The sequence below is a fragment of the Cricetulus griseus genome, assembly GCF_003668045.3.
Source record: "Cricetulus griseus strain 17A/GY chromosome 1 unlocalized genomic scaffold, alternate assembly CriGri-PICRH-1.0 chr1_1, whole genome shotgun sequence".
Lineage (NCBI taxonomy): Eukaryota > Metazoa > Chordata > Mammalia > Rodentia > Cricetidae > Cricetulus > Cricetulus griseus.
The window spans coordinates 183,870,294-183,897,644 of record NW_023276807.1 but is presented as its reverse complement, the minus strand read 5'-3'; the positions used below and the strand labels follow the sequence as shown (position 1 = coordinate 183,897,644).

At 42.8% G+C, this 27,351-nt stretch overlaps 1 protein-coding gene across 1 annotated transcript in view; it reads left to right on the top strand.

The window, feature by feature from the left end:
- Positions 1-25,487, top strand: part of Grid1 (glutamate ionotropic receptor delta type subunit 1) — a 692,044-nt gene extending 666,557 nt beyond the window's left edge. Inside the window, exons 14-16 of the mRNA XM_035452799.1 lie at positions 8,971-9,137; positions 15,834-16,074; positions 25,059-25,487. Of these exons, the coding sequence (XP_035308690.1) occupies positions 8,971-9,137; positions 15,834-16,074; positions 25,059-25,487 (837 nt within the window). The remainder of the gene's footprint in view (positions 1-8,970; positions 9,138-15,833; positions 16,075-25,058) is intronic.
- The last annotated feature ends 1,864 nt before the right edge of the window (positions 25,488-27,351 follow it).

Below are 27,351 nucleotides of genomic sequence, written 5' to 3'. Positions count from 1 at the left end.
CCCTTTGGTCGTGAAACCTCTTTGTCCAGCTCCATCCTGTTCACTCTGGTACGAAGATAGGACAAACTGAATGGACCTTCTGGATGTTTTCAGACGACAGCTTTTATGGCAGGTGTGTGGAGCCCAGCAGTGACCAACCTTCTTCCACTGAGCCTGTTCTGGTCTTTCTCTTCTGCTGGCCCTGGGTCTGAGTCAGATGAAGATCTTTGCCTTGTACTCCTTAGATAGCATACACTTAGATACCTGTACTTCTTCGATTCCTGCTGCTTCCAGAGTTGGGCTTTGTGGATAACCTCCCATTATCTTTTGCTTTCATGTCATTTGAGATTATTTCTTTCTTATTCTGAAAGATCAGAGAGAAAGGCACCTTATCTCCAGAAGAAAGAGGATGTCCATGACCCTCTCATGATTCTCCAGATGCTTGGCTACCCAAATCCTCTCTGCTACCTCATTGGGGGTTTTGATGCTCATAATCTCACTTCTTTCTCTCTCTTTCACACAATTCATATTTACACATATAAACATATGCACAGTTACATTTTTGAAAGTATCATTTGCACACCCACACAGTTCTTACTTGCATATTCACTTATACACATTCGAGTGACTCACACACATCCACACACAGAGACACACATATACCTGTTAAGGTTTTATCAGCCATCTGAGGGCCAAGGAATGCCACAAAGTAACATCTTGCAACATGTCTTGCTCAGAGAGATTTATTAGGGGAGGGAGAGTGCAAAGGGCCATCTCTGAATAGGGACAAGTGGGGGAGGAGGGGTGTGATGGCATGAGCTTTAAAAAGGGTTCACCGCTTGTGGCAACAGTAGAAATGTGTTGTATTTGGCAGCTGTTGATGACATAACTGCTGATACTGAGTCACCGAAGGTGGGTTGGTGGAACATCTGGTTCTGGAATGTGGATGGTCCTCAGTTTACCAGCAATACCCATGTACATTCATATGCACAGGCATTTCCCCACAGTCACACACTTAAGCAATTCTCCCATGCATTCATATAGAAACACGTTCTGACACATATTCTTACATGTACACATACGCATAATACATTCCCATATACATGCAAACTTTTATACACTGTCATACGTCTCCCCTCACTAAAACATGTACACATACAATACTCACACACTTGAATACACACATTATCACACATATGCACACATGCTCTACACACACACAGACATACAGACACACAGACACACAGACACACACACACACACACACAGACACACACACACACACACACACACACACACACACACACACACGGAATAACAGAATATGTGTTGCTGACTTGGTGAAGATGGCATATGACTGATAGGTTGAGTGTGGGAAGAAAGTTTTTTTTTCAATCCCAGCTGACCAGTTTGTCTTCTGACTCCTGCTAAGAATTAATGGAAGGCAAAGGAAGCAGAGCAGGTATCAAGCCCCTGCTCTGTTCCAGGCACAGTATTCTGCACTCTGGAATATAACATAATGGCAGGTCTCTTAAAAAGCAATCAGCTCTTGAGAATGTAGGTTTCCCTCAGAGCTGGGTGTTAAAGGAGGGCCTTCCTCTGGCACTGCTCTTTTCACTGCACAGAGCTCAAGATATAAGACTGCATTTCTAAAAAATTACCCTCTTAGACATCTGGAATCACAAAAGAAAAACTCAATGCAATACAGAAGCATTGACAACAGAAAAAAAAAATCTTATTCTCCTGTAATGTCACGACCTCAAGATGGCCATTGTTAGTATTGGTGCTTGATTTGACTCTTCATAAATATGATCCTTTGACATAATCACTGAAAAGAGATGTCCACCCATTGTAGCAACCTGTTTTTCACTAAATGTTCTAATATTAGTTGTAACTTATTTAGCAAAGCCCTAAGCGTATCATGTATATTGAAGTATTTAATTCTCCTCAGAGCTCTGTCCATTTTATAACCAGTGGAACCAAAGCCCAGGGGTGTTAATCAACTTTATCTGTACTCACACAGCTGGCAAGCAATGCACCTGGGATTCACATCCATACACGGAGATGCCAAAGCTCAGGCTAATTCATTACCTAGGGCTCCATCTTTAATTTTTATTTATTTATTTTTGTCATGTACATTTCTCTCAGCAATCGGTGCTCTTTAAAAGCACTATATTAAAAGAAAGATAATATTTCATTATTTAATGCTACCATCTACCTACATGATTCTCAAGCATTGGTCATTTAGCTTCCAGTTTCTTATTAGTTTATCAGTTGTGCTGATATTTGTGTGTGTGTGTGTGTGTGTGTGTGTGTGTGTGTGTGTGTGTGTGTGTGTGCAAATATCTTTTCCACATCCAAGAATTTCTATGCATATGCAGATTTGAAGAGCATACAATTCTTCTCACCAAATCGCCATTCCAGAAATATCATGCCAGCCCACACACCTATCAGCAAGCTGTATAATTGTCCTTTTCTCTGCAGATGGTCTTTGGGGTTTCCTGGTGCCTCTTATTATTTGGCAGAGTGTGTAATGTAGGTATAGTGGCAGCCAGGGTTCAGGCTGTGCCTGGCAATGCATTTCCATTGTATAAATATGACTGTAAGAGCTAACTCTTTAGATTCTCAAAAGGCCAAGCTCTGTCTAAAGAGAGAGGCAAGAAAAGGCAGGGAGCATGTTCCATGGATGGCTAATGCAAATGAAGATACATCAGTGGTCCATAGAATCCCTAGGAATGGCACCTACCTGTATCCTTCTTTCCCCTAAAATGGCATAAGTTCCATGAAGCATCTTTGTCTGCAGAGATGAAAAAAGCATGCATAGTCATCCACACCCCAGGAATTGGTCCAAGGGGATAGACCTGGGGAATCTTTCCCACAGTCTCCCTTTCATGAGTTCAAGTAGGGCAGAGAAAGCATAGGTGTTTTTGGAAATAGCTGGAACCCAGGTTGGCCTGACTCCATGTTTCATTTTGGGGGGAATAAGACACTTTCTTTTCATCTGTAAGATGATAATGAGGCTCTTCTCTTGGGAAAAAGTCTATGGCTAAAAGATATTGAACTTTTAAGTCTTGGCACCTAGTGACTCATTCCTGGCACTACAGATGCCCAGCTTCCTTCAACACCCAATTCCAGTGGCATGTGTAAATAGTATAGGCAGCACCAGCATTCTTGCTTGTTTGGGAGAGATTCATGGTTGCTCTCTCCCTTGTTTAAGCATTTAGGATGGAATAGAAGAACACAATGAGATTCTTATTTCAAAGGCTGATGGCCTGAAAGTTTACTCTCTGAGTGAGCTCCAGGAAGGATGGAAGCAATGGAACAATACATTGCAGTGCAAACTCATTACCAGTGTGGATCAGGAGAGTAAGCCAATCACCATGCTGCAGCTAACTTGTGGCTGTGTCTATGATGCCTGACTGTCCTCAACAATATAGGCTTATCATGTTATGAGAAATGTTAGGAAGTATTGTTAAAGGCTGGGCCAGGTAACCACTTGCCTCTGTTCCCAGTTTCAGCCTTCAAACACTCAGGCACTTCGAGAAGGGAGCTGGGATCTATTTGCTAAGATAGTTCACAGGAGATAAACCAGTGAGTCTGTCACTTGCCATTGTTTTGTATTCTGGCAATGGAGTTCCATATGCCCTTGACTTTATTGACCTTATTGATTGCCAAAGATATTGTTTCCTCTCCCTAAGATCCTCACATAGTGTTTTTCATGCTTGTGCCAATTATTGTTATTTTGTCCTAATTAATTAATTCATAGGTTAATCAATTTTGTATATTGGGAAGGAAAAGAAAAAGAATATCGGGCAAAATATTTAGAAGCAGGCTAAGATTTAAGGAAAATATTCCCAAGACTTTCAGGACTGTGCATATAGTTTTTCTTTAGTCTTTGAAGTTAATGTGTGTTGCACTGATCTCATATTCATGAGCTTAAATTATTTCTCTGACATCGAATAGTTAAAATATTCTCATGTTTGTCTTACTGTAAGTTATGATTATTGAGCTGCTTTTTAGGTTAAATTACAATTTGCCAGGATAAAAGATACAATAACTTTAAATGTCCACATTATATGATGCTACATTACATTCCAAAGTACTATCATTTTCTGGTGCTAGTAACCATGAAAGATAATATCATTTTGCAATAATTTCACTGATATTGGTCATTATTAATTAAAAATAATACTGTAGAGGTAGTCACATTATATTTCAAGGCAGTATTAACTTTGCCATCTCTCCTTTTTTAAAACAGCGATCTACAAATTCCTTTTTCCATACTTAAAAGAAGCTTGGGCTGTGTCCCAGAATTCCAGAGTGATTTCCAGGGTCATGGGACACTGGGGGAGCTGGCTGTGCATGCCCATCTAAGTTTTGCATAGAGGCAAGTGCTAGAGGAACATCAGACTGCCTTGACAGCCTTGTCTGCTGCCCAGTTTTTGAGGAACTGAATCATACGTGTAAAGCAGTGATTAGAAATTCAGAGTACATTTGATATTATAAATGGACTGCCAGATAAAGGTAATTCAACTCACTGAAAGGGTAAAATATGTTTTTGGATTGGTTTTGTTTTAATGGTAGAACAAAAACCTGTAGTATCGCTTTGATCTCATAGGCATTGTGAAATAATGTCAACACTCTATTTCTAAGCCATTCACTGCCTGCCATGCCAGCTCTCAGACACTGCCTTCCCTAACTTGTCACAGCCTCCTGGGAAGTAGGAAGAGGACCATACTGAGAGACACAGGCAGAAGGAAATAAAAACAGGAAGTGATAAGAATAGTGAATTCAAAGATCCATTGGGACATTTAGGGTAGGGACTCTGGGGCAGAGGTGACTTGGTTCATCTCCTTTGTGAAAGTTGTACAGTTGAAAACAGGCTAAATTCCTATTTCCATATGGTCTTCTCAAGAGTCCAAAACCATCCCTTATTGAAAGAAGTCACTGTAAATAAGTAATTGGAACTCTATCCTAGTATGAGTGGTTTCTGGAACTGAGCTTCAGGCATGGAGGGTGAAGGAAGAGTGTAGACACACCATCAAGCAAACCAGAGACTTGACAAGACAGTGAGTCAGAAGGGGAAGCTGAGTCAGGTAGCAGAGTGAAAAGAAACACTGGGCTGATGGATAAGTTACCTTCACACTTTTGTGACACAGGCAACTTAAGGGAGAGACACATTTTAGCACTCAGTTACAGAGGATTTCGGTTCCATGAGCTGAGGAAGAATGACAGAATGCCTCAGCTCACTAATAGCGGCATGGGGTGTTGGACATTCACACCACTGTGGGCTGAGAAGTGGAGAGCAAGGTAGAAGCCAGCGCTTGCTGCTGTTAACTTATGCACCCATCAGGGCCCCAGCTTACAAAGGTTCCAAAGTATCCTAAAACAGCACCACTAGCTAGGATATATACCCAAAACACATGCCTGTGGGAAACATTTTACAATCAAACAAAACACTCAAAAAAAGTGGTTGTGACAGGGAGAACAGGAAAAATAGAAGAGTTTTAGCTCTTTTGGGGTTCAGAAACTTGAAATATTAGGTGTCCCCTTATGATCAAACCAACCTTGTGTCCAAGCAGCATCAAATAAGGAGGTAGACTCATAATTATTAGAATGTGTGTGGAAAATTTATTCTGACTCTACAGAAATTGCATCCTGTTTTTTGTTGTTGTTATTTGTTTGTTTGTTTTTGTGAAAGGTATAAATTCTACAAAAGATCAAGAATGGGGTTTGCATGAAGTTTACAGAGCTATGATTGGCATGAATGCCTTGACATATGTACATGTATATGTATGTATGTGTGTGTGTGTGTGTGGCAGCTAGAGTTTATTACCAGGTATCTTTCTCAGTTGCTCTCCATCTCATTTTTAAAAAAGAATCTCTTTCACTGAGACCTGGAGCTCACCAATGGGGCTAAACAGGCTGGCCAACAAGGCACAGGGAACCTCCTGTCTCTAGCAATGGTATTATAGGTCCATGACGTTATACATGGTGCTAGAGATCTAAATGAAGGTCCTCATGCTTGTAGACATTTTACTGGCTGATCCATCTCTCTGGCCATTTTGATGTTACTTCTGAAATGTTCACATTGAGAAGTCACTTTGGAGATGGTTTGTGTCTCATACAGCCTTGATGATACACCAGAAGATTATGAAGATATCTGCAAGGTCCAGAAAATTCTCCTGGAGAGGACATTTTGGTGCTACATTTTACCCCTCATCAGCCTGAGGGAGTGGGCCATGAGATTCCAGGGGTGCTGAGGAAGTCAAAACGGGAATTTTTTTAAAGCTAAGAATGTGTTGTACAGAAAGATCCAGAATCTGGTCTCTCCTTTGCAGTTGGGTTCTGTTACAACACATGTCCTACTACCTTTTACTTGTCCTCATGCTATGGTACTGTCATGTGGATCTAGCCACATGTTTCCTCAAGCAAACAAGAAGGACCCTGGTTAATTTAGTCAGTAAAAACTAAATTTAGTAAATTTAGTACTAAATTTAGTAGTAAACACTGACTAAATGGGGACATTGAGTCTCTGGGATCATTTACCTGCTCTTACCTGCCGAGAAAAGCCTTAGTTTGTAGCATGGAGTGGAGGCAGGGGCATTGCCAGCACGTTTTTCAGATGCTGTGTTCTGCCCAGCTTAGTCCAACAGGGATGTAAATGCAGGCTTTCCCTATGTGGCTTGAAGGACTCCAGATGTTTACCCCTCTGAATGCCCACAGGGGCTTTTCTAGAGTCAGTTTCCAGTCGGCCTGAGCCAGCTTCTTTCTTTTTTATTTTCTTCTTGTAACATCACTTGAGAGGTAGAAAGGAAGCTGATCTTAATTCTTCCTTCAACATGACATGCCCTTTTGAAATCGTACAAATAGCCGTGCCTGATTGTCATGTTGAATTGCGAGCATGGATGTGAAACGCTCCCTAGTCTGACTGAAGCCAAATATTAGGTCATAAGTCAACATTTTGTAGATAAACTTGGTACTAAGAGGTTGAAAATTTATGTCTTTTCAAGGAAAAACTTGTTTGCCAGCGGGAAAATATTACAAAGCCTGTTATCTTCCAATGTGGAGGGAGAGAGATGTGTGTAATTTTGCAACCTGGGTCAACGTATTTTAAGACTTCTAAGATTGGATTGGCCAAGGAATGATGCCTTGGTGTAATATTTGAATTGCTTTCCCAGGTGAAAAGCAATGGGTGGCATAGGTGTGTGTCATTTCTTACAGGGCTGTGGGAAAGGCTGCAAGAAGGCAGTTCCTGATGCAGGAGGTCACATTCTACCCACAAATATTTCTGATGGAAAGAATGATGGGCAAATAAGACATCTTGGATCATAGGCATTTAGGGTCTTGAAAAAAAAAGTCCTGCTAGGTGTGGTGTTTTGTGCTTGTAATCCCATTATTTTGGAGGTTGAGGCAGGATGATCATGGATTCAAGACCAGCCTGAGCTACATAATAAGATCCTTTCTCAATTCCCAATCTCCCCCACCCAAAAGAAAAAGAAAAATCCAAAGAAGTAAAAGCCTGATTTTTGCCTGAGCATGCATATACTTCTTGGAGAATCTTAGGGGAAATGAAAAACTAACAAAATCAGGAACTGGAATAATGCCCTTGACAGTGCCAAGAAGCCTACAGCTGGCCAGTTTTGCTTAATTTTGTTTGTGGCTCTTAAGCCCTATTACCAATCCTATGCCTATGCTTTACAGCATCTGGGGTGAGCCATAATGTGAGGGACAACAGGGAAAGAAGCATCCTTCTGCTCAACAGACAATGGAAACAAGGTCCTTTGATAGAATGTTAAATGGTATTTTAAGAAAGCCATGTGACAATGTTCCCCTTGAAGAAGAAAAGCTGTTCACATTCTTCCTGAGTGCCCAAATTCTAGTCAAAGTTAGAATTGTGGCTCCAGATAGAACTGAGTGTCTGCTGTGGAAGGGTTTGAAGGGTAGAACTTCCACTGGGGATGTGGATAGACCTCCAAAGGAACAATCTGCAACTATCACACTGTTTGCAAGTACTAATGCTAGATAGAAAACTTCCCCACTGTAAGAATGACATTCACACGTGTGTGCACACATATGTGCATGAGTGTCTTCCTTTGTGTACACACACACACACACACACACACACACACACACACTACAGCACAGATGTATGTGGGCATTCTTGGCACAGTTTTCCATGCCTATTATCCCAGCACTCTGAAGACCAGATCAGGAGGATCAAATTGAAAGCCAACACAGCAAGATCCTGTTTCAACCCCTCCAACCCCTGCCAACAAAAAAAGTAAAAGGCAAACATGTGTGTGCATTGCATGCGAATGCATGTATTTGTGCATATGATTTTCCTCATGTAAATGCAGTTAAAGGCAAGTGGCAGAAGCATTGTGTGTTACTGAACCATCAGGTGCCTATCCTGAATTGGTTTTTACCATGCACAGCAAACTCTAACATGCTGTTTTGCTTGGTATGCCACCATGACCATCCAGGGGCACTGAACCCATACTCATGTTCATGGTAAGCAGGATTTAGCAGTTAGGTTCTTAATAAAAGTTGGTGGACAAGATCTATCACAGTCCCCAAACATCTGTATTCCCCAGGAAAGAGATTCTTCCCCACCCATGTGGTGCTATCATGTGCCCCCTACAATTCTGCTCTGAAAATCTTAGTTCATTGAGCACTACTCTCTTCACCCTCAGGAGGTGAGTGTCAGAATGTGAGAAATGGGTCAGTGTCTCTGTGACCCACCTGCAACTCTTCCATTTCACCTGCTCTAGGAACTAGAGTTGGATCTACTAAGATGAATGGTATCAACTGGTGCTATATTTATAAGTCAGAAAATACTAGGAGAATTTGTTGTGCAGAATTTGTTGTCCCACTTAGGTGGGACCACTTAGAAGGGCCCCTCAAACTCAACTATTGAGATGCCACACTGCTTGAAAATCTTGTAGCCAAATAGCCATGCTGGACTTCATGGTGATTTGGGTCTTTCAGGCCAAGAAGGGGAACTACGCCTTTCTGTGGGATGTGGCCGTGGTGGAGTATGCAGCCCTGACAGATGACGACTGCTCAGTGACTGTCATCGGCAACAGCATCAGCAGCAAGGGCTACGGGATTGCCCTGCAGCATGGCAGCCCCTACAGGGACCTCTTCTCCCAGAGGTAGGCACAGTCATCAAGACAATTCCAGTGGCCTGGGGACCTTGGCAGCTGGGGTAGAAGAATAACCACCTCTTAGGACATATGAGCCAGAATAATTCACTTATTTCTCAAGTCTTCCTAAGCACTACCGGTGTACCAATATATTTTCCTCTACACCTCCTCCTAGATCTTGCATAGGCACTGGGATGAAAAGAGGAAGTTTATGGTTCTTTTCCAGGAAGGCTATAGTGTGGGTGGAACTCTGACATGTGTAGGTGATACCACTACAGAGTCTCATGGTTTTTGGGGATTGGGAGGGAGCAGAAAATGGAATCTGATAAGATTCAGAAGGACATCTCAGTGCTAGTGATACCAGAGGAACATAGGAGTCAGTCAGATAAATGAATAATGAGTAGGATCTGGGGAGGCCTAGCAATCTCTTTTTAAAGTATATCTTCAAAGTGTGAGTCATCCATGTGGAGATGCAAAGTAATAGAGTGAGAGAATCCGACTTCTCCATGTGCATCACATGTGGCCTGATGGGGCCTATGGACTTGGATCAAATTTCCTGGCTGAAGGAGATGCTGCTGTCTACTGGGGCAAGGGATGTACCTGGCTCTTTGTTGTGACAGGAGGACAAACTCTCATTTCCCATATCCCCCACTCTCTCCACATCAAACCATAGGCTTCTGGGTTTCAGTGCCATCTTCTGAGAGTTAATTAATTCTGATTTATGCTCATTAATATTAGGGCAATTCGGGAGAATTGTGGAGAAAGGGGAGGTAGGGCTAAGTACTTAGCTGAATGGGTGGTTCCATCAGAAACCAATATAGCATGTCTACTTTGCATTGGTGTTTCATCTCCCTTGTGATTTCTAGCATAAGTTTGTCCCTTGAGCCCACTTAGCTCTACACTCCTGGGCATGAAGTTCTTAAGTGTTACTCTGTCTCCTTTTCTCATGCTAGTTCTCTGTCATAGTAGTTTCTTATGGTCTGAATGATCCAGCTTTAAGCAGGGAAGATAGAGCTGAGGGATATAGGTAAATTAATGGTTGTTTTCTAGTAGCCAGCTTACCAGCAAACACTATTTATTGTCTCTAGGGAGGTCCAGCCTTGGGCCCTCATTGCACATATCTGTGATGTGGCACCCTGCTGACTTAAAGAATGAAAATAGCAGTCACTGAGGATGTTCTAAGAGAAGGCTCTGCCTTGTCCCATCAAAACCAACAAGAGATTGCTGGAGCATTGTCATAAGCAGGTCCATTTAGTGGCAGTCTTAGGGATAGCCACTAGCTGCCTAATCAATACATGAATTCCAGCATCCTTGTATTGTCCACCTGAAGCATATCCAGATTGATATAGGACAATTGTTGAAGACCATCTGTTTTCCACGCTGCATACAACTCAGGGAGAAAAGAAGAGAGTTCTGGACCTTGCTCTTCCAGCCCTCCTGAGTTCTGATGCTGATCCATGTTTCTTTGGAATCTGGAAACCCTACCTCCTGTCCTATCCTGGGTTTCTAGATTGGATCCTCCTTCCCAGGATCAATAAGCCTCAATACCACCAAGGAAGGCTGAGAGGGAGGGTTTGCAACCCATCTATTCAGTAGCATGCTTGCAAAACGTAGTGAAGGGGTAGCAGCAATTAAGGTAAGTGAGGCTTCAGGTTCTCTCCAGAACTTCATCAAGTACACACTCTGTACCTTGCTCTGCCCTCTGGAGTGGAGAGCAGTGATAAAAGAGGAGGAAGTATTTCTCACTTGCTCAAATTAAAGGTGTGAAGAAAAGTGTGGTTTCTCTTCAGGATTCAGAACTCAATGGCATTTCTGAAGTTTATGCATTATGATTTTCTTTGGTGGGAGGTTCAAGGTGATTGCACAGACAGCCTGAAAAGATCTCTGTAGAGCAAATGATAAGGGAACCCATAAGATCAATGTAGCAACAACACCCAAACATCCAGTGAGTCTCAAGACACTGGTCATGAATGTTTGGGACCCATTAGTGGGAAGTTGGAGGCCCATGGGCTAACACTGCTTAGTTTTCTTCTGTAAGTTTGCAAAAATGAGTGAATATACTGTTAATATACCAGAGAATGAAAAGATGTTGACTAGGAAGGTTGGATCTCTAATGTGTGGTCAAATAGTTAGCACAGCAATGAGATGGGAATACCTAGATTTGGTCAGCTGAAAATCCTCAAGGAAAATTGAAAATTCTAGAGATGGAAAAGACAGACATGAGTCAGGAAAAGTAGTGTTGCTCTCCTCCACTACCATCTTGCTTAATGCAGATATAAGTGGACATCCAACTGTCAGGTTCCACCCATAGAACATTCTAACTGCTGGAACCTGCCCCTACCCTGCAGAGTAAAAAGCCCAATTGCTTGACTTGAAATTCCACTAATATTCACCCTGGAAAGTTCTATGCCCCTCCCCAAGAACCTCAATGTAAGTCCTTTCTTTTGCTCAGTTCTCTTGCCTCTTGCCCAAGCAGAGGCCACCCTACTGTTTTTTTCCTTCCCAATAAATCTCTTGTGTGAGATTTGCTGTGTGATGGGACTTTGTGGTATTCTTTGGCTCCCGAGTGTAGGGATACCTTTCCCTCCAGGCTGTAATGCTTACGGTAGAAGGAGGTAGATGTCCTTTATATGACTTCATAGGTTAGTAGACCACAGCCAGCATGGGGGCAGGGTGGGGGCTACAGAGAGGAGGCTAGCTGTGAAATAGGTCTACACTGATCTTTCTACTGCATTGCTATGAAGTCCTTATGAAAATCCCTCTTGGGACTCTGTGGCCTCTTCCTGCCATTCCAGTGATTACATAAACAAAATTGAAATATCCAGACTCCATATCCTTCTTTCAAGAAATAATTTACCCCTCTTAGTTTCATCATAAGACTGTGGGTTCCAAGGGCTATGCTGACATCCTGCAGTATTGTTATATGTCTCCATATATAGTGCAGCCTCCCTATGAGCTGGTAGCATCCCTCCTTCCAACAGACAGGTATCTGCCCTTTAGGGAAGTTCTCCAGTCTTTATTTCTAAGTTTATGCTGTCAGCAAGTCTAGAAGAGGCTCAAGACCATTGTAAACTGCCTTTACCTTGAATGTGCCTCATAGAAATGAAGGGGCTAAATCAAGGGGCTACAGACTATGTAGTTTGAATAAGGGCTTACACTGTATAACTAGTAGATCCCAGGCTTATCTGAATTTCTATGGTTGTCTTTCCCTTCATCCTCAGAGTCAAACTATTTATTTGCTTTGGCAGAGACTAAGATACAGATGTAAGTGTGTGTGGTGTGGGGTTATGTGGTCTAACAGTTTTGCAGACCACAGCATGCAGAGTGGGCATTCAATAAATGTTTAGCAACTTAATAGCCATTTATTGAGCACCTACTGTGTAGCAGGCTCCACAACTATTGAATAAAGCAAAGCACCTGCAATTATATCTGTCTGGAAAATAGAACAACTGGCTTCAGGAAATGGCTATTATCGCTCTGGTTCCTCATAAGTAGGAGTATAGATTGTTATAGTGTACATTAGTTTAGCCTCGTTCCTGAAGGCACTCTGTGCACATGACTTGTTTGTCCTGTTACTTTTATATTTATACTTTCTTGTTTTGTTGTTTGTTTTATTCTGTATTTTCCTGTAAATTGACATGTATTCTTTCTGAAGTAAGATGTTCCATATAAGATGCATGCATTTGAAAGGAGAAAAGGTCAAAAAATGCAAGCAGCATGCTGGGTGCTGCCCAGAAACTGAGGAGATTAGACCCTATGGTCTTTTGAGGGTCTTACTGTCTCCCACATCAGAACTTGACCTTGGATAACAGCCTATTGTCACAGAAAGATCATGGCCTCCCAGATCAGTAATGGCCCAGAGCTGAAGAATAGCACTGACATTTTCTAATTTCAGCTTGGGGCAAGTCAGGTAGATTTTGTGCTAAGACCTTCAGGAAGTAAGACAGGCACATTAAACACTGCTCTGCATGCAGTTAGGCAGACTCAAGCAGTGTAAATGATTTGTCCCTACAGTGTTCTCCCAATAGGAGGTGGTTCCTGGGAAGATGGACTTGATAAGAAGTTGGTCACTATGGCCATTGGACTGCACAACTACGGACTAGCTTTTATGAACTCCATTACTACTTCCAGGTTGTGAAAATGGCCACTGAGATGGGTACCTTTATGTAATCTCCGATATTTATGATGAGAGAGCTAGGGCCAAGAGGTGCCAAATCCAGGTTAGAAATAGTATCTATCAGTAGCACATCTGTATCTATAAGCACAGAGCTCCGATTTCTTCATGATGAGCCTCCTGGACAGCCTCAATAGCTGTTTGTCACTCTCTGTAACTTACATTAAGCTCCCCCTACTCATCTCGACCACCAGAGACTTTGGACAGTCACATAGCTTTCCTGGATGACCAAAGCTATGGGAGATAGTGAGATGGATACTGTAGCTATCCTGTTCATCATGTGCTGTGCCATTACAGAGAACTGTGGTTCTCAGGGATATTCCTAGGGCACAGTGACAAAACACACAAATGCACATGTAAATCAGTGACTTCGGGGACTGTGTCCTTCCAGGCATGGCCACATGCTAAGCCTTTTGGTATTATCATTGCCCTGATTACTTGCTAAATGTTTTTTATAATCTCATGGTCCTTCCAGTTTGGTTTGTTTTCATTATTCAACAAATACATTCACACATTCGTTGACAGAACAAATATCTGATAACAAGTAGCCTTTGTTTTGATATCTACTAAGCTTGCACATGAAAAACATAAAAAGTTGCTACCCTCCTCATTAGAATGGGAACCACAAATCAGTGAGGCTTAGCAGGATTTGGCCCTCATCCAGTAACACACAGATAAGATCAAAGCCTACTCTGTACTGAGATGGGTCCTTCCCAGACAATAAGAGGCTACACCATGCTGAATCCACAATAGCAACAGGTCCTGGGGAACACTCAGACTGTCACCCTTTCTGTTCTTCAGATGTAGACCCATGTATGGTATTTAGGCCCAGCCACAGACCTGTAGATGTAAGCCCAGTACCGAGACTACACAGCAATCTAGTTGAGCTTCTACAATTCATTAACTGGACATACATGTTAGCCAAATACATCTCCATGGACCAGACTCAACAATAACTACTCATCAGATGGAAGGGCTTTTCTATTTTGAATCTGTAAGCCACCCATTATACCTCCCTGGCTCACTGTGTAGAGCTCTAGGTTAAAGAAGGAATGCACAAAACACCGCAATGGTAGAAGCTATCATGATGAATTATCCCACCACTATGCACCCAGACTCCCTCTCACACCCTGTTAGAGCTCACATCTCTGTCTGTCTGTTTTACTCCTTCCATTCCATGCCTTCCTCATTCACCATTCTACAGCCTCACTTCTGTGTTGTAGCTGATTAACTGCTATGAGTCCTTTGTATCAGACAGGATAGTTACACATATTCCAGTGTCAGTGGTTGGCAACCTCAAAGTGCCTATGAGAACATATTTTGTTTCTCTGTGCCTTGATTTCCTTCTCTATAAAGTAAGACAATAAAATAATAACAATCCCAGAGGGTTGGCATCTAGGATTCAGAAAGATCTGGTAAGCATAGAGGATAGAAATGCCCTGCACACAGAAACAACTAGACTACTCTGAGTTGTTCATGATTCATTGTCCTTCAGGTTTATGCCTCACTGTTGTCTCCTCTAGAATCCCCTCTTTAAGCCTCCAGGTAGAACCCCCTGATATGTGTTTCTCCCTGGCATTTCTGCTTTCATTTCCTTGTGTTCATCACAGCTTCTGTCTTCACACCGATAACCATCGTTGTTTTAATGTTGACATTTGTATCTTTAGACTACAAACTTAGCAACATTGAGCTCCATTCATGGCAGAGTATAGAATCTTCTTAACTGAAAGAATGAAGGTTAATATGAATCCTGGTAGGACAGACACGATAGACAAATGGAGTTTCCCTTTTCCAAAATGGATGGGGCAAGAAAAGTTTAGATTTGGATTAATTTTTTTTCTGATTTGAAATATTTACATGTATGTAATGGGATAACTTGGGGATGGGGCCTAAGTATAAACAAAATTCATTTATGTTTCATATGTATCATATATATATATATATATATGTATATATATATATATATATATATATATATATATATATATATCAGGTAATCTTATGTGAGTATTTTTAAATAAGTTTATGCATGAAACAAAGTTTGTGTTTATTAAAACATAAGAGGTCAAATGTGAAAATTTCCATTTATGTTATTATGCAGATATACAAAAAGATTCAGATTTTGAAGTATTTTGGATTCCAGATCCTTGGATTAAGGATGCTTGACATTCAGATTTTAAAATTTGACTGACAGCTTTCTATGACTGTGAGCATGCTAAATCTGCATTCTGGGGGTCCGTTTAGTTCAAGTCAGTGTGTCCCAAGTTCATCCTGAGCACTTTCTGTGCAATCGATGTGAGGGACCTGACATACTTTGTCACTAAACCATTTGCCACTGGTTCAGGAGGGACAGGAAAAGCCTATTGTTCTACGTTCTAATAGAAGCACTCTAGGTGCAGGCTGCAAAATGCACTATGGAAGAATTTGAGAATTATAATGTTTCAAGGATAAGCATGGCAGGCCGTTGACTGGACCCAATGGCTAAGCTGATGAAGTTAATAGCTGTGGCTTACCTGTGTTGTGTCTTACAGGATCCTGGAGCTGCAAGACACAGGGGACCTGGATGTGCTCAAGCAGAAGTGGTGGCCACACACAGGCCGCTGTGACCTCACCAGCCATTCCAGTGCCCAGGCTGATGGCAAATCCCTTAAGCTGCACAGCTTTGCTGGGGTCTTCTGCATTTTGGCCATTGGCCTTCTTCTCGCTTGCCTTGTGGCTGCCCTAGAGTTGTGGTGGAACAGCAACCGGTGCCACCAGGAGACCCCCAAAGAGGTTGGTGTCCTCATAGTCTTGCCACTGTACAGAGGCAGGGTGTCTCCCAGGGCCATTTATTTTTTGGTGGGTGGTTTCTTCTAGTTAGTATTTATCAGAGTCACCTTGTCTAGACACAACAGCATTGTATGTTGGGGGAATATGTCATATTTCATTTTGTTTTTAAAGCAAGAGAGAAAATGTAGGGGGTGTTTTCATGTTTGAAGAAAGTGCCAAGGGACCAGCCATGGCCACTAAAGTCCTGTATTTATCTATAGAGCAGGTACAGCGTGGGCAGCGCCAGAGAGCCCTTCCCCACCCTGCCCCGCTCATGTGCCTCCACCCTGACCTGGAGAGACCACCTGTAGGGTAAGAGAGGAGCCCGCATTCCTTCTTGGTTCTCTTTGGTGTCTCACACAAAGCCATAGGCCCCATGACCCCAGGAAGCAAGGGGTTTCTGATCCCCCCTATCTCCCTCTTTCCTCTGTCCCTCACTTTGTGAGACACTGGAGCTATGTCCAGGCCCTAGGTTCTGGATACTTCTCTACTTTGTAGAGCAACCACTGCTGATTCTGTCCCATGACACATCAATTTTGTTGGGTATTTGTTCTTCAAGGTTATTTTCTGATTTGGTGTTTTAAATGAACGCCTTACATGCAGTTCCCCTAAAAGAGGGTGTCAAAAAGTGTGATGATGCTCTGCTAGCACAACATATACACAGACATCTGTATAGGACAAACCCAGTCAGTTCATCCATTTGTGGTCACTGCCTGCTAAACACACCCTGGCTTCATCAAGAATTGGACTTTGGCTCATAGATTCTTCAGAGGCCTCTGGGGATAAATCTCCAATAGGAAGCTGGAAAGCAGTTGGCATTCTGTCCAAAAGCAGTTGTTATTAAGAATGTTGCCTGAAGCTCCTGGTTTCATTGTTACTGGAGGCTCAAGTGACATACAAGATCATTAATTGGCTTCAGAGTTGGGATGTCAAGGAGAAAAGCAAAATAAACCAGGGCAGAAAACACAGACAGGAGGATGGCGAGGGTTGAATTATCTCTCAGCCTGGTGGGGGCTGAAAACGGCTATCTCTGAACAGCAAAGGTGGCTCATCCTGGCATCTGTTTCTGAGAACTTCCATGATTGGCTAGCTGCACCCTCATCCATCAGTCTGCAATGGAGTCCCTGACAAGGAAGGCAATAGCTGTTCCCCTGCCCCTCTACTCACCACTCATCTCAGTAAGCTAGGTGCTTTTCTCTTGGATGGCAGGCACTGCTGAGTCAGCGCTGAAGTGTGGGTGGATGGATGGAGGAAGGAAGGAAGGAAGGAAGGAAGGAAGGAAGGAAGGAAGGAAGGAAGGAAAGGAAAGGTAGGGAAGAAAAAAGGAAGTCTGGCTTTTCTACCAAATTGAAGACTCTGTTGTTATCCCTGTACCATAGGAGGGGAAAGAAGGGGAAGTTTAAGGAAAACTCACTAAAGGGACCAAACCAGGGCACCTTTCCTGCTGTCACCACCCCAGGGCTTTGGAGATAAGAGCATCTTCAGATAGGCATGATGGGTGGTTATAGAGGCCCTCTAAGAGGGAAGATAGGACAGGCAGAAAAAGTCAGTGGCTGACCCACACTGGGTCCCCACCTGTGTTGTTTGCTTGATTGAAGTCTAGGCTTTCTCCTCAATTAGCCTCTTAACCTCTGTACAAATGGCCCATGGGTCAGGTTATTTTTCAGGTGGGTGTACATTGCAGTAGCATAGGGATATCTCTCCCTATGCTGATGTGGGCAGTGACATGGACTCAAGTTCATTGTGTGTGTGTGTGTGTGTGTGTGTGTGTGTGTGTGTGTGTGTGTGTGTGTGTGCATTTTTAAAACTGGAGAACCCTGTCTACTTTTAGTCTTACCCCTTCATACCCCCTAGTGCAGTGGTCACACAGGATTATTGAGAGGGAGCAACAGAGACTGAGTGACAGAGAGACAGAGAAAGACAGAGACATAAATAAGAAGGTTCAAGCAAAAGGAGAACAGAAGACCAAGAGATGACCAGCTTGTAGAAGCACAGATTGTTTGCTTTCTTCTTGGCAGCACCTCTTTTTCACTTCTGCATAAATACACATTTGCTGATGTAAGAGAATACACTTTCAAACAACTTGTGCTTCCACAATGTGAGCCTCCCTGCCTGGCTGTCAGTATGCTTCCAGACAGAAACAAGAATGACAGAGACATAGGGGAAGCACAGTAGCTGCTGCCCCCCCCCCCGCCCCAGGGCCTGTTGCTGTTTAAATGGACTGCATGGGAACCTTTCTTCTGTTTTTATAGGATGTCGACTTTCAGGTGAAGTTTATCCCATTTTCCTTTAACAATCATGTCTGTATGGACCCTCTCCTCCCTTTGAGGGTACTTCTCACCTGTTGCGCAGCTACAACACAGCTCATCAGTCTCCATCACAGAGATTGGGCTGTCCTGACATAAGCAGTGAGAACTACTGGAGCCTAGTCTAGCCAGCACATAGCGGGACTACTGGAGGTTAGGGTGTATAGTGATTACTGAAGATTCTTGGGGCTTGAGGATGTGAGTGTGGAGAGTTGAGAAATTGGTAAAGAAAAAATTGAACTGTATGGAAAGTTGTATTTTGGACAGAGTAAACAAAGGGGTAGTAGGAAGTAAGGGCAGGATGGTGAAGCCAGTGGAAGAGGCTGAGGAAAGAGCTTGGTTCTACTTCAATGTCTCAATGCCAGGGTAAGGGGTTTGAACCAGGATGGACGTGAAATGGTACTATTTTAGAATTATATCTTTAAAAGTGTGGTGAAATAATAAAGGTATTTAATTTAGAGCCCCTTCACTTCGCTGCTGGCCCATGTTTTATGGAGTAGCATTGCAATTAGGCAAGGCTGTCTGGAAACTCTTGGAATGTTTCGTTTGGGGATGCTGGCTATATTTCTTAAGAGCTTAAAACCTGTCTTTGGGTGGAGCCAATGCTGTGTTTAATGGCTTGTGCTGTGATGTTTTCAGAGTTTAGACACCTTTTGGGGGAAGAGTAGTAATGTGCATTCAACCTCTTAATATTCATGTGCATTTGAGCTCATATTTTTTTTCTGAGGAATCAGACAATTATGTAGTTACCCAATGCAGGTGAGTGCACCAAGCTCTTGGGGATGCAGTAAAGCGACACCCTCTAGATTTATGGGGGATGTGGAATCATTGCTCTGAGAATGAAATATTCATGAAATAAAGATGAGAACTGCACAAATGGGAGCTGACATGAGGATTGAGGGATGAATCATCCATCACTGGGGTAGAAGTTGGAATTCTTGTTTCTCCCTGCTGTGCTTGTCTTGCCCCATGTTTCCATAGCAGACAGGGGCTGATGGAGGCCAAGGTAGCTGGAAAACAAGTGGCAGCATAGCAGCATCCTCTTTGTTCTGTGTGAATGTTCCTCAAAGCTTTTTCTCTGTGAGTGACTGAATACTAGGAGTCCTCGCTTCAACTTCATACCCTGCTTCACCTTTACTCCTGTGCTATACATATTGCATTCGGTCTTCTAAACCCTTGTCAACAACATTAAGGAAGGCTTCCTTACTACTGCAAGAGTACTACTCAGAAGTGCTGGCCCATGGATGACACATCTGTCTCCCTGTATCTGCTACCTCCTGGAGGCAGACTTGTCACAGGGCAAGGACACTGGGCTTTCTTGGGGTATACAGAACAATGAATTTCTACCTAGTATTTTCCAGAAGATTTGGAGAATAAGAAATGAGACTAAGTCCTTCCTGGAGTCAGAGTCTAGGATGGCATCTTAGAACCCTGGGTTTTATCTTCTGTTGAAAACTGAGACTAGCTGTCAGACAGTTTAATACATTTCTGAAATTAGCACAGGGATATTGCTGGAGTTTTCTTGTCCCACCAGGTCCTGCCATCCTTCTCAGCCCCAAGTAAACACAAAGATGCTGTATTAATTATTAAACTGAAGGCTGATGGCTAAAGCTTCATATTGGCTAGCTCCCTCCTAGTTATTAACCCGTTTCTATTAATCTCTGTATTTCCACATGGTCTTGGCTTACCAGAGAGTGCCCAGACATGTTTGTCCCCTTCTGGTGCCTCCCTGCCTATCTTTCCCACAATTTCCTCATCTCCTAGTCTTGCCTATCTATCTTTCTGCTTCTATTGGCCAAACAGTGTTTGGCCATCAACCAATAAGAGAAACATATATACCGAAAGACATCCCCTATCATAGGGCCTTCCAATAAGAAGGCATGGAACACTTACACACCACTAAATATCTTAGAACCAGGTTCCTGGCAATGCCATCTCTGCCTGTGACCACTGCCCATCTCCTTTATTATTGGGTATTTTTTTTACCTCTCTCTGCTTCAAGCCTTCCAATATATACTTACCTCTGCATTTGAATCACTTTGCCCACTCTCTGGAACACGGGGTCTCTTGTGAGGGGGTAATGAATATGATTGCAGTTTGAACAATTTTTATGTGCCAGGAACCAAAGATGAATGTTTTACTGAGAACATTAGCTCATCTGGTCATAGGAGCTCAAACGTATTTATTGAATGAATGAACCAGTCTGGCTCATATAAAGAAAATGTTATTAAATGTTAAATTGTTGTATAATCATTACAGCTGGATCAATGACTTTGAATTTTGGCTGCCTATTAGAGATGCTTAATTCTGAAGCTTTTGAGAAGTACAGATGCTTGGACCCAGTTCCCATAAGGTCATATTAAGAGAATATGGAAAACTATAATTTACAAAATCTCTACATTCATTTCTGATATCCTGCTAAGGGTTAAAACCTTTCAGCATCTTTCTGCCATAGTGGACAAGAACCTTCTGTGATGAAGAAGGTGAGCCTGTCATGGTAGAAGAGAATCCCAGGGTTGGGTCTAGGTGGGCATGAGTACTGGTCTCAATACTTGATTCTCCATGTGTCACCTTGAGCAGGTCATTTCACTGCCAATCTCAGTTTATCCCCCTGGGTCCTGCTGCTCCTACCTGATGTGTAAAGAAAGGGCTTGTTTTTGCATCTCATTTCCCTGACCAGAAAAACTTGAGAGGGAAGTGATCAGACACTCTCCCACAATGCTTCAAAGAATGATTCATCATCCCCTGAGCTCATTTCATTGTCTTGAAATTCAGCCTCTTTGTTTCTACCTAATCACAACTCTCAGACCCAAACCCAATTTTTAGCAACATCTAAGAGGATTGTGTTGGTGGCATCACTCCCATCCATTGGGTACCATTAACCACCTGGTGGGTCTCAATGGTAACAAGAGAATGCTTTCAACAACCATCCAGGTCAGGTGGGAGGTCCCTGAGCCCTAGTTTTATTCCTGCCCACCTTGAAGTAGGAGCTGTTGGATTCCAAACACAGTCAGTTCTAATGAGTCCCACGTGTAACATGCTGTTACATAGATGATAGTTTAGTTAATTACCGTTTTCCAATACACTGTATTATTTCCACATTGGTGAACAGCGGCTTAATTACAGAACTTTATCTCTGCTAGACAACGCCTGAGAGGTTCCCTGGTAACCTCTGTTTCTGCATCTGGCGGCATCCTTAACATGGGGTGAGGAATGCAGAGCTGGAATCCAGCCGATTCATGGGGAAATGCAGTCAATGAATTTTATGTCATATTCAGGGATGTTTGACTAGGTCAGTTGCCTACAGTAGATTAATGAAGGCAGCCATAAGTTCTCAGATCTCTTTCCACAGCTGTCATTACCCGGCTGAACACTGAAGCCTTAGGATAATGAGGACGTAAACTGATGTAGTTCACATAAAAAAACCATTATTTGATTTGCATAGCATTATAGAATGCATCATTTTGTCTGAAAGAGGGATAATTATTCAAGTCACTCCTGCCACTTTTCTTGCTTAAGCGGATTACTTCTTCCTCTTCTTTCCTTGGCCAGAGACATACAAGATCCAAACAGACATGATCTTGCATGTGGTAAATCTGTGGCCCCAGACAATACAAGAGGAAAAACCTTCAAAGGCCCCAAACAAGGTGGTCTTGTGCTTCTTGTGCCTCAGTTCTGGCTCTCAGACTAAGCGGCAGAAGCAGGCAGTTTAAGGATGTTGAGACTGAGGAAGGCTGCATTCAATTTCTAGGGATGTCAGGGTGCTTTTATGCCAGTCTGTTCATTTTCTTGTACAGGATACTCCTGATGGACTCCTCTTCTCCCAGGGTTTATCTTGGTCTTGGTGCTCCTGGGATAATGAGATTTGAATAGAAAGAGGTCCAAGTGATTTGAGGAAGTTGGATTCTTGACAGCCATTTGGCATGGGAAGCTCTCTCTGGAAAATTTCTTCAATTGGTGTGAACATTTCCTCTGTATCCTGACAGAGAAAGGCTAAAGGCTAATAGATAACCACAATTGGGAGTTGATCTGCACTGCATGGCTTCACACTCTGTACAACTGATTCATCCATCCTTAATTTGAGGCAGGGAAAAATACACCAGGTTAAGAAACTATTTAAGATCTTTCTATCAGATATACAGAAAGAGCCAACCAACAAAATTACACTCCACATTTTTGTTGAGGGTGATGGTGGTGTGTGTGTGCATGCCTTCTTCTATTTTGGTTTTGCTTTTGATATGTTTTTAAGATAGAACATGAAGGTGTGTGGGTAGTGAGATGGGGGAAGATCTGAGAGGAGTTGGAGGAGGGGAAAGAATATGATCAAAATATATTGTATAAAATTCTCAAAATTTAAATTAAAAAAGAGAAAAATACCAATTTCTTGGGTTAGTCTTTAGTAATTTGATGATACTTGATCTTGCAGCTATATTAAAAGGTTAAGTTATTATCTGTGCCCTACCTCCACCCTGGACCACTACTGCTTCCCATTTGGTGCCTTAAGTGCCAATGCTGAAGGCATCCAGATAAGAGGCCTCCCTTGCTCACATTTTTCTTCACAGGACTTTGGTTGAGACACCACACCAAGCTATGTTTGTTTCTGTAGCATTGGTAGACAGTGTTGTTTTCTGTCTATCAGAGATGCTCATATCCCAGTCTCCCTAGGACATTCTTCTACAGGAAGTTATCCTATATCTCTATTTCCAACACCTGAAAAATTGTGAAGGAGCTAAAGAAAAAGTCTCATGAATAGTATTGAGCTAAACAAAGTAGAGGATGACATCTCCACTGGTTTTCCCCCATTTTTCCTATGGCACTTGCTACTCAGAGGTATTGTTATCTCAGAAGCATCTTCCCAGCACTGGTGATATAAGTCATACCTCTGGGAGGTTTCTGATCAGTGGAATGCTGGGTGTTTTTCAGTGGTTATTGAGTTACTTCCAATGTCATTTCCATTTATGACACCTAGCCAATTTTCACAATGTTCCCTCACTCTCCAACCAGTGTGCTTCTTTATTATTCTGCTTCTTCCTGGCCTGAAATGAGTTTCACATTTTCTTATGGAAGTTGTCTGTTTTCTCGCTGTGGGGGATGTTCAGGAAGGCACTGTACGTGTCTTACCAGAAGCCAAGCCCAGCGTGCCAGCTATGAACTCATGGATATTTAGACAGCAGTGATCTACTTTTCTCCATGCCAGAGACTGTTGGGTCAAAGAGTGAATTACAGGGTACTTTAGTTATTTGCCCACCTGAGAAATGTGGGCTTGAGTCTTCCCAATATTGGCTTTGTAAATGGCATCATAAAAAAGGAGGAAGTCTTGTGCTCCTGATTCCAAGTGGCTTCCTAATGGGGAGCCCTGTCCATTATCCCCATAGGAGCTCAAAACAATCAATGACAAGCATAGCCTCTGCTTTGCATGGTAATTTCTTCTTGTTGGAAGCCTGTCAAGGCCTCTACACCTCTTTGTATTTCTAAAATACCCACAACCCAAATAGAGATTCTATTATTCCTCTCTAACATATCCCATGAACACTAGACCACTGGAGAGATTATATTTTAGAAATGAGCCTTGACATCATATTTTTTCTTGGAGTCTGACATCAGAAAGGGCCAGCTGTAGCCACCATCTTGCCTGGAACATTGGCATCCACAGAGTCACAAATAGTACAGAAGCTTCTACACTTACTTGGAAGCTGATATAGCTCTTTTCCTGGACACTTGTCCACTTCACTGGAGTAAGGAGTGGGACTGAGGGAGCATGTGACATCTTCCTTGAGCTCTCAAGCATAGTGACCACCTTGAATCATTTTAACATTGAAGATATAGCATCATTTTACTTGAGAAGAATCACAGTAGTCTTTATTTTATTTGGCAGATAACAAACCCAAGGTCTTCTGTTGTGTCTCCCACTGTGGTGAGATAGGGTCTTGGATGAGTATTGCCCATTTGAGAATCCTCAAACCCTCCTGACACCTCACTGTCTCTGCTCCTCTCCCCATTTAAACACCCATGCCCTATTAGCCAAATGGTGACATGCTTACCCTCTGGGATGAACCAGATATTGTACACAGAAAAACAAACTAAGTTACCAGGTAGGACAGTGTTGCTTTTCCACATCAGACTTCTAGTTAGCCTCTAACACTCATGGGGTGGGTGACTCACAAGGCAGTGGAATTATTCTGAACCTGATCCTCTATGTGTAAAGCAGGGGTGACAGCATCAAGCTTTGGAGGGATGTGAATTCCAACTGTAAATGCATGGGGCGTATTAGGGGATAAAGATCATTTTCTCTGTTCCATGGCACTCTATTTATCTCCTTCTATTTCTGCCTGTTCTTCAAAGCATCTTGTCATGGGATTGCCCCTGGATGTATCAGGAATTCTAAGATGAGTGCAGTGGGGAGGAAATGAACTTCTGATGCCAGACGACAGGGTCATTGCTTTATAAAGATTGGGGTTCCTATGTATGGATTCCCCAGATAGCCAAGGGTTGACTATCTGATTGAGGGAAGGTGGGACCAATGGAGGATACTGTCTCTGGCAAGCTGAATAGGCCTGGTACTTCAGGTATCCAAATTTTGCAGCAAGCTGACCTCAGCACATTCTTAGGATGTCCTTTAACCTTCCTGTACTTTCCCTGCAGGACAAAGAGGTGAATCTGGAGCAGGTACACCGACGCATAAACAGCCTCATGGATGAAGACATTGCTCATAAGCAAATTTCTCCAGCGTCCATTGAGCTCTCTGCCCTGGAGATGGGGGGCTTGGCGCCAAGCCAAGCTTTGGAGCCCACAAGGGAGTACCAGAACACCCAGCTCTCAGTCAGCACCTTTCTGCCTGAACAAAGCAGCCATGGCACCAGCCGGACATTGTCATCAGGGCCCAGCAGCAACCTGCCACTGCCGCTGAGCAGTTCAGCCACCATGCCCTCTATTCAGTGCAAACACAGGTCGCCCAATGGGGGACTGTTCCGACAGAGCCCTGTGAAGACCCCCATCCCTATGTCGTTTCAGCCCGTGCCTGGAGGCGTCCTCCCGGAGGCTCTGGACACCTCTCATGGCACCTCTATCTGACCTGACCGTCGCCTGCCCTCCTGCCCGTCTGCCCACCCACCCGACCAGCAGAGCTTTTTAATACAAGAAAATGACAACACACACACACACACACACACACACACACACACACACACACACACACACACACACACAGACTCTTTCATTTTTCTTGTACATAAATGTAAATAATGACAGAATGGAGTGGGGTAAAAGTGTATTTTGAATATTCCCAATTTTCGAAGTCAGTAAAAAAAAAAAAAACACAACAAAAACTGTATGAATGACTTTGTAAATTTTGTTCTATATGAATAAAAAGGCAAATTACTTGTGATCATTCTGAAGTGCCAAAGGAGCCCCCTGTTCCTGGGCCTTTCCGAGAGCAGGAAGGACCATCAGAGAAGAAGCTCCTGGCTGCTGGGAAGAAGGAAGACCTGGAGGAGCCCAGAATGCTGCTTGCTGCTGTGCCCACAGCTTTCCCTCTTGTCCTTTTCGTATAAGTCCCTCATTCCTTCTTTGGTGTCCTTGGGTAGATTCAGTGTGTGTCTGAGTCTGGAGCCCATGTTGGGTGGACCCATCTGGTCCCTAATGAGCTTTAGGGTAACCTGCCCTCTCCATGGCCCTGGACAATCAGGCTCAAAATGCTGAGGTCACTGTGTGTCACAGTATATAGCATGCAACTGTCCCCAAGGTCTCAGAAAAGATGCCCATATTGAGGCCACAGTCTCTGAGGCTTTGATACTAGTATGTTTGAACAGCATATTATTGGTCTTTTTAAAAATATTTTTCTATTAGAAGAATCAATCAGTGACAGACTATAGGAAAAGAGGGCACATCCCATTTAGGAGGAGGTGGGACTGGCCTGAGTGGGACATCTTTGGTTATAGGTTGAGTTTGTCATGTAGATTGTAGTATGGGTGGGGGCATGGGAAACCAGGTAAAGACTGTTCACTTGGATTAGGGTCCATTGCTTTGAGCAAAAGAAAAAGTGTAGTTAGAAATACAGGAAGTAGAAGCATCATGGACACAGGTAAAAGGCTTCCACTGAAAGGAGTTGGGGGAAGTTTCTCCAGATGATGGGGAGATTGGGGACAAACAAGAGGGACCACATAAAGAAGAAGCTTGGCTCTTTGGAGGTACATAGCAGTGTAATGTTTGAAACAAAAGACTCCTGTGCCCTAATGAAACTATCCATAGTCCTTAAAGTAAGGATATGTCGTTAGATCTTTATGAAGTTGGCTAAACAGGACCAGACCTCAGCACTAGCCCTTTCTCCAGACTTCCTCTCTTTTCAATACCATGAGTCCTCAAACAATAAACTAGCCACAGCAGGGAGCCTTCTGTCTGGAAGCATCATATATCCTCCAAGATGGTGAATTTACTGGCAAGTCCTGTTTCAAAAAATAGGCTAACCTAAGGATCTTACCTCTCTACATTGCCCTTTGTAGGGTAACTAAGCTGTAGAAATAGCAATGATCCATCAGGAGGAATTAGAGTTGTATCATTTAAAGTTGCTTTCTCCTGTTTTGAAGACTAAGGTGTCTCTGATCTCTTACACTGCTGGGATATAAAACATAACCCTACCCAGCTCCAAAGGAATGGAGCTCCTACTCCACCACAAATTCAGGTGTCAAGATCTTGGTCTTTGGTTATGGAGAAATACAAAGTCAATTGCCCTTTCTGTACCTCTGTATTCTTGTAGAGTTAGTTGAGAGATCCATTCATAAAGGTCATAACTGGCCCAGGATGTTTATTTCCCAAAATCCCTAATGATGTTAATGAGAAAAAGAAGTGGCTGTATTACAGAGTCAGCTAAGAGAACCAGAACAAAGACAGTGTTCATGGTTATGTATATTTGGCTACTAGGAATTCATAATGCTAATGT